The sequence below is a fragment of the Buteo buteo genome, chromosome 11 (assembly GCF_964188355.1).
Source record: "Buteo buteo chromosome 11, bButBut1.hap1.1, whole genome shotgun sequence".
In the NCBI taxonomy this organism is placed as follows: Eukaryota; Metazoa; Chordata; class Aves; order Accipitriformes; family Accipitridae; genus Buteo; species Buteo buteo.
The window spans coordinates 1128516-1144416 of NC_134181.1; the positions used below are offsets into that span (position 1 = coordinate 1128516).

Below are 15901 nucleotides of genomic sequence, written 5' to 3' on the forward strand. Positions count from 1 at the left end.
ACCTCTCTAAACTTTGAGTTTCAGCTCAGCAATCAGGAGCCAAATCATATATAAGTATTGATGTTTGCCACTCTACAGTTAAATTACATCAAGCATCAATGCAATCAACTCATTAGCTGTTTTTTATTGAGCACCAACATTCATTACTTACTTTTCAATTCTTTGATTAAGCAACATATTGCCTGTATTCCCAGTCTACATCTACCAGCTGATTAGCTCAATAATACTGATAATCTTCTCAAGTCAAAAGAGCTGGGAAGGGAAGTAACTGAAATCCCTAAGAGCAGACTCAATTTACTCCTTTTGTGTATAACATCAATACACTAAACTACTAGCAATACAATCCAGCAAATGAAACTTCAAATGCGCTAAGTTAGAGAGTAATTTTAACAAAAAGTCACAGCAGGTCATTAAAATGCCCCTTAATTGTCTCTAGATCATACTCTGTTATCCTTCCACAACCTTCCTGGCATGCTGAGATTTTAAATCTCTACTGACTGATGTAAGAATGAAGAACAGAATTGAAGTGTGATTGTCACATACAGAGTCTGAATGTCAAAGGTCAAAACAGCTTACTGGTATGCTGGCCCACTGCTCCAAATTTTATATCTTTTCTGTCCCTCGGTTATTGCCTGACATGATTTAACAACTGTAATTCCTTATTTAACGATGTCAAAGGTTTTTAGGAAATTGACTGTATTTCACCAACGATATATTTCTTCTTGATTACAGAGTGGTTAAAATGATTTTAAACCAAGACAGCAAAATAAAGCAGTAATAAAATCAATAAAAGGTGCTTAAAACATTCCTTCTATTAGGTAATGGCATTTAAAATATCCGTAGCTTGTAATGGCACTTAGGATATGCCCAAAAATCAATGAGCTAAATTACTTATTGAACTAGTTAATTTGAACATTGAGTTTTATATGTATATTGATAAAACAAGCTACAAGAATACTGGCTGTGTTTGTATTTCACGGTCGGATGTCTCCCTCTGCTGGAAAAAAAACTCTAAAAATTCGGCCAGAATTAATTTTTTTTTAATCAGCAACACTAAGGGATGTAACGCCTAAAAAACTCCACAAGAGGTCTCCAATTCTCGTAGAGTTTGTAAATGAATGCTGCTTTTGCTGAAGACTGCTAAGTGCTAAAAGATGCTAAACAGCAACACAAAACTTTAGATTTCACCCAGAATACCACCATTTGGTCAGACCTGAGGAACACGCAAAAAACACATAAGATGGGAAAAGCATAGAAAATAAGGGATATCATAATGCTTTAAAAACAGTGAGACTATCCTCAAGAATTTTGCCAATACTTTTCATGTTAATAATTCTAGATTCAGTAATAACAGCCTCAGGTTCTAGTTTCTTGCTAGAAATAACGTATAAAAGACAAGCTCTCTGTCTACCAGTTCCTACTCTCGGGGTGCAAGAACGCTTCTACAAAGACTAACCTAAGCACTCAGTTCAGAGTCTCTTTCTCCTTTACATCGAGGAAAGCTGTACTTCAGAGAGGAAAAACGTTTAAAAAATAAGAGAGGCTGAAGGATGTTGGGTTTGCTTACAAAACAAGACACATTGGCCTAACACAGTACCCTCGGAAGAAAGGAAACACTAACGGTAATCAAGATTTCTGCCTATTTGCATAGGCTTTTATCGCCGCAGTACTGGGAACCCTGAAGTTACCCGAAGCTCCGAACGAGAGGCTGGGGGATGGAGTTCTTCCAGCCCGGGCTGCAACAGCTCCCGAAGTTGCAGAGGCGGACAGAGAAGCGAAGGCAGAGCACACAGCTAAGGTCAGGATACCGCCCTGTATATGCTATTAGCGCTTTCGCTCTCTGTCAAGATGAGAAGACGGCACCCCTGCATTTTAAATCTGCAGTCTAGCGGTAATAAGATTACGAGATCGTTCTGAGGCCGCTCTCTCATTTTTTGAAAGGTCATGGTGATTAGGCGACGTTCCCGACAACTGGAAAAAGGCAAATGCCACGCTCATCTTCCAGAAGAGCAGCAGCGGGAGCCCGGAAAGGCTGGCCGGCCCCCGAAACCGCTGTCCCTGGGAGGATTATGGGGCAAAGGCTCTCGCAGGCCGTTTAGTCAGCAGGCGAACGAGGGACCCGCCGGCAGGCGCCGGACGCGGCTCGGCGGGGCTGCCCGCCTCCCTCCGACCCTGCCGCCTCAGACCCCCGCTGACAGGAACCAGCCCCGCAGCCGCCCTCCCTCAGGCGGGGCGCGCCGAGGCGCAGCTACGGGGAAGGGAGACCGGCACCCCCGGAGACCCCCAGGCGAGGTGCCGCTCGCCGGCTGCCCGCCTCCCTGCTCCGCCGTCCCGCCCCTCACCTCCGGGCGGAGCGACCCGACTTCCCCAAGATGGTGCCGCGCCGCCGACAGCGGAGACGCACCTTCCCAAGATGGCGGCGGCGCGTCCGTCTCCCGCGACCTCTCCAAGATGGTGCCCTGCCGCCGCCGACCTCTTAAAGATGGCGGCGGTGGCCCCGCCCCGAAGCGGGGCAGGCTGGGAGAGGGGCCGCGCGGCGGGGAGCGGGCCTGGTGCGGGCTGGGCCGGCGGGCGGGCGGTCTGTCGGGCCGGGCTGGCGGCGGAGCGGGGCCGGGCGGGCGCCATGCCGGAGCTGGCGGTGGACCGGGTGGTGGTGCACCCGCTGGTGCTGCTCAGCGTCGTCGATCACTTCAACAGGTGGGGCCGGACGGGCGCGGCGTCCGCGGCGCTGAGTCACGGTCACGGGCCGGGCCGGGGGCCGTGAGGGGAGCCGGGCCCGTGAGGGGACCCGGCCCGTGAGGGGACCCGGCCCGTGAGGGGAGCCGGGCCGTGAGGGGAGCGGCGCGGCCGGGCCCCGGGACGCGCAGAGCGGGGCGGAGGGGACCCCGCGCCGTGAGGGGAGCGGCGCGGCCGGGCCCGGGCCGGTCGCCGGGGGCCGCGATCCCCGTGTGGCGGCGGGAGCGCGGCCTGCGGGAGCCCCCGGAGCCCCCGGCCCGTCGCCGCCGCCGCCGTTGTTTTCGTCTTCGGAAGGAGAAAAGGCGGAGGTGGGGTGCCGTGAGGGGGCCGTCAGCGCCCGTCCTCGGGCCCGCCGAGGGCTCGGAAACAACGTCCCGCTCCTTAAAACACGAGTGGGGGAGCGGTGGGGGCCGTTCCTGAAGCTGCAGCTGGGTGAGCGGGGGATAAATCATACCCCCGTAAACACCTAGTGTGGTTCGTGCCTCGTTTAACTTAATTGCGCCGATTGACGCGAGGTTTTCATGTCAAAAATAAAACACAAAATCTCGCAAGGCGAACAAGCCTGCTATTGTGAAAGCAAAATTGCAGATGACACCGAGCAGTCTAAGAGCTTACTCACTTTTTTATAGCCCATTGTCCTGCGGAGAGGCTGCAGCGGTGCTTATTTTGGGTCACGTTCCCCCTCGTTAACTGCTTTGGGCCGTGTAGTCCTCTTTCTGCATCGCTGGGTTACAAGGTTTGATTCTGAGGGCACCGAAACGCCTTTTTCTGGATGTAAATTAACAATCGGTAATAAAACAATCATAACGGCTCTTCTTCCGTTCCAACCCACATACTGTTTAACTTGCAGAAATTAGGCGAAGCGAGTGGTCCGCTGTTAACCTTCTTTCCTGATCCAGGCTTTTTGTCATAGGAACTGACAGTCTTTTCCATTTAGAATAGGAAAAGTTGGAAATCAGAAACGCGTCGTTGGTGTGCTGCTGGGCTCGTGGCAGAAAAAAATACTAGATGTGTCCAACAGTTTTGCAGGTGAGTTTGGGTGTCCTACCCTTGTTCAAACCTACTGAATTATTTAATAGATGAATCGCGTTTGGGTTTTTTTTAAGCCACCCTGCCAGAGCACAGATTGTTCCCTCCATGTACAAATCAGGCTATATCTAAAAAAAAATGCTAACTGCTGTCAGAAATACACCTATTCCAGCCAGTCTTGTGCTGCATCTTCCTGTAATATTGTGCAATGTGGAATGTTTTGGGAGTGGATGCGAACCTCTTTTAAAATGCTGGTGAATATTTTGCTGCATTGGACTCGCTGACCTCTGCTGAGTGATCAGTGTCTCAACATGTCATACGGAAATCACAGCTCTCAGTGCTGATGTAGCTGTTACCTACTTGTGTAAAGATTTAATGTATAATTTAGCTTTACTTCTTTTCCTCAGATCTTGTCCGATTAAATACTAGTTCTTTCCTTAAGTATGTTAATAGTGTTGACATAGTTTTCTCTTAAATACTTACATGTGATAGTAAAGGTACTTCTTGAATGCATGGCTTTTGCTGACCCATTTGTGTTAGTTAGATCATTTCCTTCCCCGTGGGGCTACTCTGTGACAAAGCAAAATTATCTAGTTTATATATGGAGTTTCACAGTTTATATGGGGTTCTTCTCCCAAGTGTGGACTTCTTTTTTTTTTTTTTTTTCCAGTTTTTGGAATAACTTTTTTCCTTTTTTTTTTTTTTTTAATTGTTTTGACAGCCTTTCAACTATGAAGCTTTTACTATACCTTACTTAAAGCACCTCATGGTGTTCTGGTAGTCTATAAAAGTGCTGATGACATGTTCTACACTGAAAACTATTTTTTCTTGAAGTAGACTGTTGTTGATCAACAAGCTATAAAGTCTGCTGGGATACTCAGTTTATCATATCAAATGTCTATGCATGCTATTGAGTCACTTTTGTATGTGAGAGGATTTCTCTCTAATGCTTGATGTTGTCCACTGAGGATAACCCTCAGAATGCTTTGCATTTCATTCCTCAGTTTTAAACTGTTAGTAATTATGAGACAGCCTCTACCTGAAATAATTGACCAGCGCTGCTGGTTAGCTTGTGCAGCGTAGTGTTGCAGAACAGTTGAAACTGATTAAAATCCACTTGTCTTTAGCAGCCAAAGACAGCCTAAAACATTTTCATTCTGGAAGTTGGATTCTTAAATATTGATATTTTGTTTTATTCCCAGTACCTTTTGATGAGGATGACAAGGATGATACTGTGTGGTTTCTAGACCATGACTATCTGGAGAACATGTATGGAATGTTTAAGAAGGTCAACGGTAAGTTGAGATCTCCTTGAGGTCAGGGATATGCTCCTAGAAACTTTCAAGACTATGAGGAAGTGATTTCATAGTAAGGTAGAGAGTTAATTGCTCACATAAGAAGCCACTCCATGCTAGTTGCTTGCATGGTTTCACTTTCACTGATGGTTTTCTGTGGGTTAATTTGTGCAAGTAGCTTTGTGTTCTTAACACATTAATTTATACCTGGCTAGTTTTCCGAAGTCTCCTCACAGCTTTGTATCTCCAGAATAATTCAGATTTCAAAAATGCCATTATTTCTGAAGAATTTCAAAGCTTTCTCCTCTATAACCCATTCTATACCGATCTGCCCTGAAATTAGTTTTTTATGAATGTGAACATTACAGACTCACATTTTGTAAGTAACGATTCTAATTGCTCTTCACCACTTTAAAGAAGTGTCTTTACTGCTCAGTTTGAGATTTTAGAGCTGAATGTTCAGTCATAACTTCAATTCCTATGAATTTTCTTAGCCCTGGGACCAATTTTCATTCTCATGATACAGTTTGCATTTCTGGAATTTTTGCATCTCTAGATGTCAGAGTTTCAGGCTGTCAAATACTGATATCTGCAGAATAAGAAATTATATTAAATAGTCTAGTTTAGTTAAGAACCTAGGAGTAAAGTGATATATGTGATTAGTAAGCTACAATAAGTAAGTATGATTAGTAAGCTGTCTTTGTCACTAGCCACGTCATTGTCTTGCCTACTGTAGTTCATTTCCCCCTACTTTACACTCGTCTTCTACACGCATTAGATTTTCACCCTTGATTTGCTAATTCAATCTCTGCCTAAATCTTTCTGCTGTTGTCTTACCATGCGATTCTGATTTAGAATCCTCTCTGGTTTTGCTCAGCTAGAGAAAGAATAGTTGGTTGGTACCACACAGGCCCTAAACTGCACAAGAATGACATCGCCATCAATGAACTGATGAAAAGATACTGTCCTAACTCTGTAAGTGCGGCACTTTTTCAGTTTGGGGTTTTTTTTCCCTCTCTCTTACTAAACGGGGGATCTGGGAATCCTTGGCCCCACCTTTGTTACTGGTGATACAGCATGTTAAAGACCTGGTAGCTGTACAATGATTGAGGAACTCAGATCTGAGTCGTTTGAAGCAGCTATAGAAGTCTTTTCGCAGTGCCTAAAGTTAACACCTCTGAGCAGCTAGCGTACATTGCTGCGAAGTGAAGACCTGAATTAGGTATTTTTTTCTAGTCTTTGAACAAAACCTGGTTTTCTGAAATGTTTGCTTTTTCCATAAGGTGTTGGTGATTATCGATGTGAAGCCAAAGGACCTCGGGCTGCCCACAGAAGCTTATATTTCGGTTGAAGAAGTTCACGATGTGAGTACTATTTAACATGTCTTTCTGCCTTTTCCTAGTAAAAGGGTTTCCATTAAAGGATGGCTGTTTGGATTGCCTTATTTTCTGAAGGCTGCATATCCCATGGCACATAGTTGCCTTTTACATGTGGGATGTAGCACTCACTAGTGAGGGCCTGTGACTTGCAGCCAAAATCTGCTGAAACCAGAGGTTAAATCCCAGTTGTAATGTGAGCGTTTGTAACCAAAGCTTTCATCCACCAATGCCCTTGGAAGAAAAGCTGTGCATTACTGTTTGACCTAAGGAATTCCACAGCTCCAGCTGTCCCTATGATTTAGATGCTTCTTACCTGTTTCTGTCATGTCCGTGGCCATGAAGAAAGTCACAGATTGGAGCACTTCTAAGGTGTCACTTTTACATGTGAGCCTGTTTGCAGAGGTGTTCTGAGTAATTGCATGCTTATTCATTTGTGCACCTGCCAGTGCTGAGTAGGTAGGTCAGGCATAGCAACACATACTAATCACTTGCAGCACCATGCAGACAAACAACATACGGTAGTAAGTCAGCTTTAGCTTTTCATTTGCGATTGTTTGATTTAAATTACATTCTGGGTGTATATAAAAAAGTTTGATCCTTTTGCCTTTCTGAAGCCCTCACTACGGAGAAAAAGCTGCTCCCAGTATTGTAGATCTTATATCTGTAGGATTTGTTCTTAGTTTTGTGAATTCACAATAGTCCCGGTGGTTCTTTCTATTTACAGATGTATACTGGTCCAGGTAATGGTTTTCAAAACACATGGGTAAAACTCATTCCTAGAAATTTAGCCTGTGAATCTTTTAAACATCTTCCTTAATATCCAGTCTATAAGTTAAAATTTTAATATGATTGCTGCATATTAGTATTTTTTTTTTATCTGGAACTGCATACATGCTTCAAACTGGCTGAGAGCAAATAATCAGGATGGCCAAAGGTATCCCAAAATGTAATAAGGTTGTATTGCAAAAGAAATAATTATGATATTTAGTGAGACTCTCTGTTTTACCCACCAGTACCTAGACCAGCAAAATACAGTAATTGAAAATTACACAGAGGGCGAGAAAGAAGAAATTGCTAGCAACTCTGGGCTTGTGACAGTTGGTAACACTAATTAAATCAAGAAAAATCCAACTAGATTTTCCTCTCTTGATTTCTTGTGGACTGTATATAACTATTTTGCTCGTTTCATTAATACAGCCTCTCATACTCTGTCTAAAATTCTGTGGTTTTAAAAGGCATTGTGTTTTACTTACAAACTTCTCCCCTTATCTGTGTACTTCAGTCCCCCGATACTCTGTTTTGCCATAATTTGCCCCCTTGCCTCTTCCTGGTCCTGGAAACAGGCATCAGTTAATACTGCGACATGGTGCTAGTTGCCCCACTGTTGGCATGTGAGGCATCCGTACTGGCTAGTTAGCGTGCCCCTTTGTACCTGCAGTCAGCTCTGTGCTCAGTCTGACCATGTCTCCTGTATCCTTGCACCTCGAAGGATGGCACTCCGACCTCCAAGACATTTGAGCATGTGACTAGTGAGATCGGAGCAGAGGAGGCAGAGGAAGTGGGTGTTGAACACTTGCTACGGTAAGCATCTTTAACGTGAAAGCATTCTTACGAGACGTGCATAGCAGCGAACGCGATCCATCTGGCATCTCCCAGTGCCAGCTTCCTGGAGGAAATGCGGATCTCGTTAAACACTCTACTTAAATTCTAGGAGCGTATTCATTTAGCAGTGTTGCTTGGCATATTCACTCATTGCTAGTGAAAAGTGTGACTGCCCACTGATGAGATGATGAAAACTACATATTCATTCTATCAAAGCTGCGGAATATTGCATCGTTTGGAACCGTCTCCAGCTGCTGTGTACCTCACAGCAGGACTGAATGGGAGTGTTGCTGATGGGTCTGTAGCTCTCCAGTCAGAAAAAGAGAGCAGTCGCCCTATACAAACCACATTGCCTTTTCACCAGTCTGAAATCCTGTCGTTTATTTCTCTCTATCCCTCTAACTGGTGTTACAGATATTATTCCAAAGAGAACGTATGCGCACCACAGGATACAACAATGATCTATTTTAGATATACTTTGTAACGTACATCAGTTCATTCTCATTCCTTGACTTGAAGCATTCATTTCAGTTGTACTCCAGCTGTGCTTCAGACTGCTTTTCTTTATAAGCTGGAAAGATCTCTTAAGCAAATATGCCCAGCTGTTAATGAGAATGCAAAGTAACATTCCAGTGCTGATTTTTTCTGTTGTGGGTGTTTCAGAGATATCAAGGATACAACGGTGGGCACTCTGTCCCAGCGGATCACGAATCAGGTCCATGGCTTGAAGGGACTGAACTCCAAGCTTCTGGACATCAGGAGCTACCTAGAGAAAGTAGCCATGGGTAAACTCCCCATCAATCACCAGATCATCTACCACCTTCAGGATGTCTTCAACCTGTTACCAGACGTCAATCTGCAAGAGTTCGTCAAGGCCTTTTATCTGAAGACCAATGACCAGATGGTGGTGGTTTATCTGGCTTCTCTTATCCGTTCCGTGGTTGCCCTGCACAACCTCATTAACAACAAGATTGCCAACAGGGATGCAGAGAAGAAAGAAGGACAGGAAAAAGAAGAAAGTAAAAAGGAGAGAAAAGATGAGAAGGAGAAAGACAAGGAAAAGAGCGATGTCAAGAAAGAGGAGAAAAAGGAGAAAAAGTAAAATGTGTAGTTTTTTTATTTGTAAATTAAAAATCTTGTAAACTAAATCACTTTGAGGCTGGGTTCTTTTCTCTTGTTGAAATGGTCATGGCCCTGCATTTTTCTACTTTGGTATCTGCTTTTTGTGTTCATGGTAATGTGGCTGGATAGATCTTTTCAGACTGGCAGCTGTTGCAATGAGCAGGCAGTTACTGTAGGGCAGGGCTGGTGGTTTGGGTCTCAGCACTGGACAGGGAAAGGGTAAAAGCCAGGGGGGGAATTTTTTTTATTTTTTTTTTGTTAAGCACACCACTCTTCCTTCCCCCAGTGTGCCTTTAAGGACTTTTTTAGTCCAACAGCTGAGGATTTCTGCCACATACTGTGTTAGCCTTCATTCAAGGTACTTGTCTTACCTGTCACTGAGTTTTCACTACTGTGTGAGACCTGAGTTGTTGGCATCAATTCAATTTTTGAGGTGAGGAGGACGTGCCAAGTTCTGGAAGCACCATGGAGTGACTAGCAAAGAGGCTGTTGCTACTGCTGGCTGTTTTCTTCCAGCTATACCTTGTGCTGGGCTAGTACAATTTTTTTTTTCTTTGCTATCCTTTGTAGCTGGCCAGTGACAAGATTGGGGTTGGCTGTTTTGTTACCTGACATTTTAAAAAAAAAAAAAGTAAAAAAACTATACTCCTGGCTCATGTGATGCTCTGCAGGGATGGAAACACAGCGGGGGAGAGAAGCTGGGATCCTGCTCTGGTGATGAGGGGAGGTTGTGTGTGGTGCTACCACACTGTGAAGAACATCTTCCTTTCCTCCCATAAGCTGTCAGGGCCATTACCATATCAGGCTTGTGGTATGCATATGTATTTGCAGTTTTCTGGGCTAATTCATTACAATTAGCTAATTTCATGCAACATAGCCATCTGTGTATTTAATCTGCTTCCTATTTGCACAGGCCCTAGGCACCTTGTCTCCTGTCTGTTGTGCAGGTAGCACGTCGCTGCTGTTACAGCTTCCACAGCTCTGTGCCAGCGAAGGAACCAGCTTTGCTGCCCACCTGGGGAGACACCTGGGCTGTCGGCGCTGCACAGACACTGCGCTCTGTCCTTCTGGGCCAAAGGGCAAGATGAACATGTGCTGCAGCATCTCCTAGGAGATGGGGCAGAGGGAGACATGCCTTCCCAGGCATAAGATGCCACCAATGCCCCGCCACCGCCCAGACCAGGGCATGAGCAGCACCCAGGACTTCAGGTGGGCACGAGCGCTGCGTCAGCATGCTGGTGCCTGCAGCGATGGAAGCATTTCTTCTACCATTGGGCTGGCACCGGCTGTGCCATGCTTGGCAAGGGTCTCCCACAGCGCAGTGCAAGTACAGACTATTAAAAAAGAAAAAAAAAAAACAAAAATACCAAACAACAAAACCCAAACCCACACAAAGAACTAACCAGCCAAGGCAGCTGCTGAAAAGCAAAGTCACAGCAAAATTACTGGATGCAGGCTGTCCCCCAGTGATGTGACTAGTGGGTTGGTTTAGTTCTGCTTTTGCTGGATTTTTTTTTACTAAACACCACCAGCCTGTGGCCATTGGCCTCATGCACCTGATTTTGTTCCACCAATACCACTCTGGTTTCACACAGTGGCACAGGGAGGCAGCTCCTGCTCTGACAAAGCATCCTGGAGACATTTTTAGCCAAACGTGATTATAGGTTGGGTGAAGGCAGGCATTGACCCTCCTGCGCAGTGTGTAAATGGAAAAAATACATATTATTTATGATCCCGCTAACGAGCTCTGGGCATCCATCATGGCCCTTCAGCAAAGTCCCCACCAAGATGCCCCAGGCCTTGCACCAGGCTGTCCCACCGTGCGACACACCGACCAGGGACACAGACCTCGGCAGCTGCTTATTGTTTATTGCACAAGAAGTCGGCGTCGCTGAGGCAGGATGGTGCAGTACAAAACTATCTGGTTACCAGTCAAAAGCTATTGCAGTGTCTTGTATCCATAGACTTCCTTTATGTACAGCTATGTATACCAACACTCGTACGGGTCCGTCTCCCCCGTGCACGCCAGGGGCAGGCAGAGGGGGGACAGTAGCGGAGGTGGCATCCACGCAAGGGGCAGAGGCCCAATCCTGCCCTCCCCTGCAGCTCCGGGAGCTCCTGCCACCAGCCCGGCCAGCAACAGAGGAAACACAGGGAGTTTGGGCCAAATCCACGAACCAAGCAAAGGCCAGATGTGCCAGGAACGTGACCGGATCCCCCAGGGCTGCTGTGCAGCACCAGCTCTGAGCAACACACCACTTAACTATTAAATATAACTGCACAGGGGCCACACGCTTGCAAATCAAAACACGCAACAGACATGGTCGGCCAGGTCCTGTGTCCGGGTGGCCACGGGTCTGGCACAGGAAGGGGCCGTCCCAGCCCTCGTGTGGTGCATCGGCCGCAGCAGCAACCGGGGCTTCCCCGTTACCTTTGCTGGGTGCAGGATAGGGCCCAAATATGACCTGAGAGTTGGTTCAACAGCCATTTCCTTTCCCCTCCTCACCTGCACGTATTAAAATGCCACGAAAAGGCAAAAAACACTAGGGGGAAAAATAGCCTGTGCCGAAACCAGATCTCGTTTAACTGTGTCTGCAAGGGGGGACCGGGGAGCCTCAGTGCACCGCGCGCTGCTTGCCAAAGCCCAGGGCTTCGCCCCGTCCCCTCTGCGCCAGCCCGCGCCCCTCACGAGCTGAGCGGAGCCAGGCTTTTGCATCCACCTCCCTGCCACACCTCAAATTTTGTCCGGGGAAGGAAACGCAGACCCGTTTCCCCCAGGGCTGCGTTAGTGCAGATCTCACACGGGAACAAGAGCAACAGCGTCCGCAGCTGCCCGCGCACCATCCCGCAGAGAGGGCTCGGCGCTGGGCTCCGCGGGCGCCGGCAGGCAGGACCTCGCGGCCGGCAGCGCTCCAGGGCCCTCCCCGCTCCGGGAAAGCACCAAAGCTCCGTCACTCCTGTCCAAATCCTTCCGTCTCCTCAATCGCATAAAGCAGCTTCTCCTTCAGCTGTTCGTAGCTCTTGTAGGGAGGGAGATCCAGACGGTTGAAGCTGGAGAGACAGCAGAGGCTGTGAATAGTGCCGCGATCCCAATTCTCCTCCCCGCTGCGGGGTCCCCTCCGGCCTCAGCCGTGCACAGAGGCTGTGGCAAGATGCACGGCCAGAACGGGAGTTACATCCCATGGGAATACGGTGGAGGGGATGGAGGGCGCCCGGGGCCCGTGCAGCCCCGCTGAGGCTGCTCGCGGTTGTCCCCACATGCTCCTAACAGGGCCAAGGAGAAACGACTTACCATGTATGGCTCCGAGGCAGCCACGTCTCTTTGCCAACTTTATCGATGCAGAATTTCTGGGGCCCGTTGCTGCCTGTTAATGATGAGCACAGCAAATCTCATTACATCACCAGGAGCTGAAAAAGAAAACCCTCCGACACGCCGTTAGCCAGCAGATCGCACCGTCACATGCCCTTATGATCCTACAGACACATCGGGGCATAAATCCATAGCAGCAATCGCTGCCTGTTCTGACCCCCTCGCAGAGAGGATGTGCAAAAAACAAGAAAGGAGAAAGCCGAAAAGTCTATTCACAGGTCATGGAGAGATAATAGCATGGCTTCTAAGCAGGATGGTTAAATAGCAAGTGCTAAAACATTATTTATCCATAGACCCGCAGGATTGAGCGGGCCCATCCAAGAGTTTTAAAGGACCTGGCTCAGAAAGTCTGAGTCACTGAGGTCACTTTTTAACAGATTGTGAGTGCTGGAGAGGTTCCAGGAGGCTGGAAAAAAGGCTAATATGCCAGCAAGAATAAACGAGTGGCCTAAGTTAGCTGGTTAGCTTGACACCAATTCCAGGAAAGTAAGGGAAAGGCTGGTACAGGCCCCAAAAAGTAGCAAATTAAACGATGAGAGCAGAATAACGCCACACTGTGGTTTTCTGGAAAAGGGGGTTTGTCGCACAAAAGAATCAAAACTACATCAAAAATCCAGTCTCATTCAAAATGAGACTACAAGCTGGACTGACAAAGTGAACTGTGGCGGCACAGTTCACGGCTAAAGAATTTATCTGGGTATGGCACACCACCAGATCAAATCACCGTGCTCAGGCGTCGCAGCTGCTTCACTGCTCATGTGCTGCGGGCTGCCTTGCACTCTTGTGATGGAGACATGGACAGCCAGGACCCACCCGCCAGCCCCCACGCATGACCACTGCCCCCACTTGCCTCCCTGGGACCCCCCACCCAAGCCGAGCGCCCGGGAACACGCACCGATGAGCTCTGCAAACCCTCCGACGGGCAGGCGGCAGGTCCCCGTCACAAACTGCAACAGCCGGATCCTCTTCTCGTTGTCCATCTCCTTAACCACCTACGACAAGAACACGGCAGGAGAGTGGGATCCCCGTCACCCCCAAGCCCACAGCCCGGACGGGTTTGGATACAGTCCGGCGCGATGCAGCACACTGGGCACGTGGTCCAGCCCTCGCCTCTAGTCCTGTATCCTCAGGGATGAGCGCATCCCAAGGGCTCTGCAGGGAGCAGCTCTGCCCAGCCTTGCCCCCCTGGACCCCCTTCTCTCCTGGCCAGCACGGAGCAGCTCTGCTACGTCACCCCCTTCCATCGTCCTGCCCAACAGCAGCAGCTATTGCTAGAAGCATGCTGACCACTAAGTGCTGCCTGCTGTCCTCGGCGGCGGCGCTGGGGCCTCTGCCAGCCGCGGCCAAATGCTGCTTGCTGCACATGTGCTCGTGATTGTATTTCGTTCTTCCTGACAGCCTGCGAGGCTGCCTGCTCCAGGCCAGCCCTGCCTGCCCCAGGCCTCAGGCAGAGGATGACCGCAGGGCTGGGGAGCGAGTCGGAGGTGCTGCCGGCGCTAGGACTGACCTGCCAGAACCACTGGATCTGTTTGCTGTTCTTGGTATAGTGCCGGTAGATGGTATTCTTCTGCCAGTCGTTCATGTCAATCTCCTGCATGCCGCAGAGCATCAGCTGGGAACAGGGGACAGTCAGCAGGGGGATCGAAACAGGACCCCGCACCCGTGCTTTGGAGCACTGACTCCTCCGGTGCTGGGCTTCACAAGGCGCAGGCTCCAGCACTGGGCAATGGAGGTGTCTGGGAGGAATTCCTCGCCTCCAACAAGACATTTTCTTGCTAACGGACCCAACGAGCCACCCTGCAGACCTGACCACCTGGGGCCGGGGTACCCCCGTCAGCAGAGCCGAGGGGCAGAGGGCGCGAGCGGAGCTTGTGCGCTCTGCCGTCACCACGAGCCATTCCCGGGGCAGCCCGCAGCGGGGTGGGAAGCACCAGTATCTCCGCTTCCCCATACCAGCAAAGGCGCCAGCTCACCTCCAGCTCCTTCTCGTCGAAGTACCGCAGCCACTCCAGCGGCACCACCTCGTTGAAGCCATCCAGGAAAGCCTTGGTCTGCTCCTCCACACCCCGCGTGAACCTCCAGTCCGTCAGCAGCCTGGGAAGGCAGACGGTGGTCGGCAGACAGCCAGCACCGCTGGCCCGGCATGGGGAACCCCCACCGTCCCTCCCGCCAGCGGGGAGGGCCCTGGGAGCTGCAGGTTTGTGTGGGGAGGGGAAGAGGGGCTCCTGCAAATCACCAGGGCTCCCCTCAGTTCCCACGAGCAGGTTTCTCTCTCTGCCTCCGAACCTGAGGGCGGCAGACAGCCCTGAGCACAGACCAGCAGCCGTCAGGAGGTCGAGGGGTGCAAACCACGTTCCCTGGCCGGAGCCTACCGTCAGCAGGAGATGGCCCTGGCAGCCCGCAGCCAGCCCAGCAGTGGATGGGCAGGGTGAGCAGCCACGGGACAGGGAGAGAAGTCTCACCCTCTCTCCCCTCTCCTCTTTCCTGAAAGTACTGGCAACTGCCCAGCCAGCAGCAAGCCAGACCGCAGCGGAGCTCGGCCGACCGCGCCAGCCCATACTTGTCACAGGCCACGTAGCCCGGGGAAGCGGCCACGTCCCAAGCCCCACGTTCCCACCCCAGAACTGCCCTGCAGCCGGTGGGGGTAGGCGCCAGGCGGGGGCCTCAGGATGGCCACTTACATGATGTACTCCTCCTTGTTCTCCTCCGTCACCCGGATGCTCTCACCACCCTCCTTCAGCTCGTGGGTGGTCACCTTGCCCAGGATCTCCATGTCCTGGATGAAGTACAACTCCAGGCCACACTCCTCCAGGCTGTTCTCCCTGCGGGAGAGGACACCGAGATGTGATTTCTGACAGAGGCACCCGGCAGCAGCGAGGGGCCGTGGGGAGGAACGCTGCTTCCCCCACGGCAGGACAGGCTCAGGCCAGGAGGCAGCGCGGGGCACTCACTTGGTCCAGACGATGGAGTTGTAAAACTCGGGGTCGATGGATTCCAGGTCCTTCAGCGTGGGCCGCTTGTTTAGCATCCGCTTGTAGAAGGGCAGCGTGAAGCCGGTATCGATGAATTTCCCGTGATACAGAGCCTGCGGCGGGGAGGTGACGCCAGGTCACGGGGGACCCCAGGACAGACCCGTGGGGCGAGACAGTCCTGCCCCGCTGGGGCAGCCGCAGGGCAAAAGGGAATCTCTCCCGGGGTCCCAGAGCTGCGGCATTCGCTCCCGGCTGGCAAATGCGGTGGGGAGGAGCGGGCTCCCCCCGACAGCGCCGGTGCGGGTGTGCTCGCAGCCCCTCTCCCCTCCCCACTGCGAATTCCACCGCGTCTCCTTCTCCCCTCACAGCTCTATTAAGAGCACTTGTTTAAACAGA

The 15901-nt window shown here is 49.9% G+C and overlaps 2 protein-coding genes across 5 annotated transcripts in view; one reads left to right on the forward strand and one right to left on the reverse strand.

Annotated features, from left to right (window-relative positions):
* Positions 1-2521: 2521 nt before the first annotated feature.
* Positions 2522-9189, forward strand: PSMD7 (proteasome 26S subunit, non-ATPase 7). Its single transcript, XM_075039738.1, has 7 exons — positions 2522-2697; positions 3674-3765; positions 4968-5060; positions 5938-6035; positions 6344-6424; positions 7929-8020; positions 8705-9189. The coding sequence occupies exons 1-7, from the start codon at positions 2624-2626 to the stop codon at positions 9141-9143; spliced, it is 969 nt and encodes a 322-aa protein (XP_074895839.1). The 5' UTR covers positions 2522-2623; the 3' UTR covers positions 9144-9189.
* Positions 9190-9342: 153 nt separating this feature from the next.
* WWP2 (WW domain containing E3 ubiquitin protein ligase 2) overlaps positions 9343-15901 on the reverse strand; it is a 45357-nt gene continuing 38798 nt past the window's right edge. For all 4 annotated transcript variants that reach the window (XM_075039737.1, XM_075039736.1, XM_075039734.1 and 1 more), the window contains 7 exons: positions 15485-15618; positions 15215-15355; positions 14507-14627; positions 14041-14145; positions 13429-13525; positions 12456-12528; positions 9343-12214 (listed from right to left, as the gene is read on the reverse strand). In XM_075039737.1, coding sequence (XP_074895838.1) covers positions 12115-12214; positions 12456-12528; positions 13429-13525; positions 14041-14145; positions 14507-14627; positions 15215-15355; positions 15485-15618 — 771 coding nt within the window. In that variant the 3' untranslated portion in view covers positions 9343-12114. The remainder of the gene's footprint in view (positions 12215-12455; positions 12529-13428; positions 13526-14040; positions 14146-14506; positions 14628-15214; positions 15356-15484; positions 15619-15901) is intronic.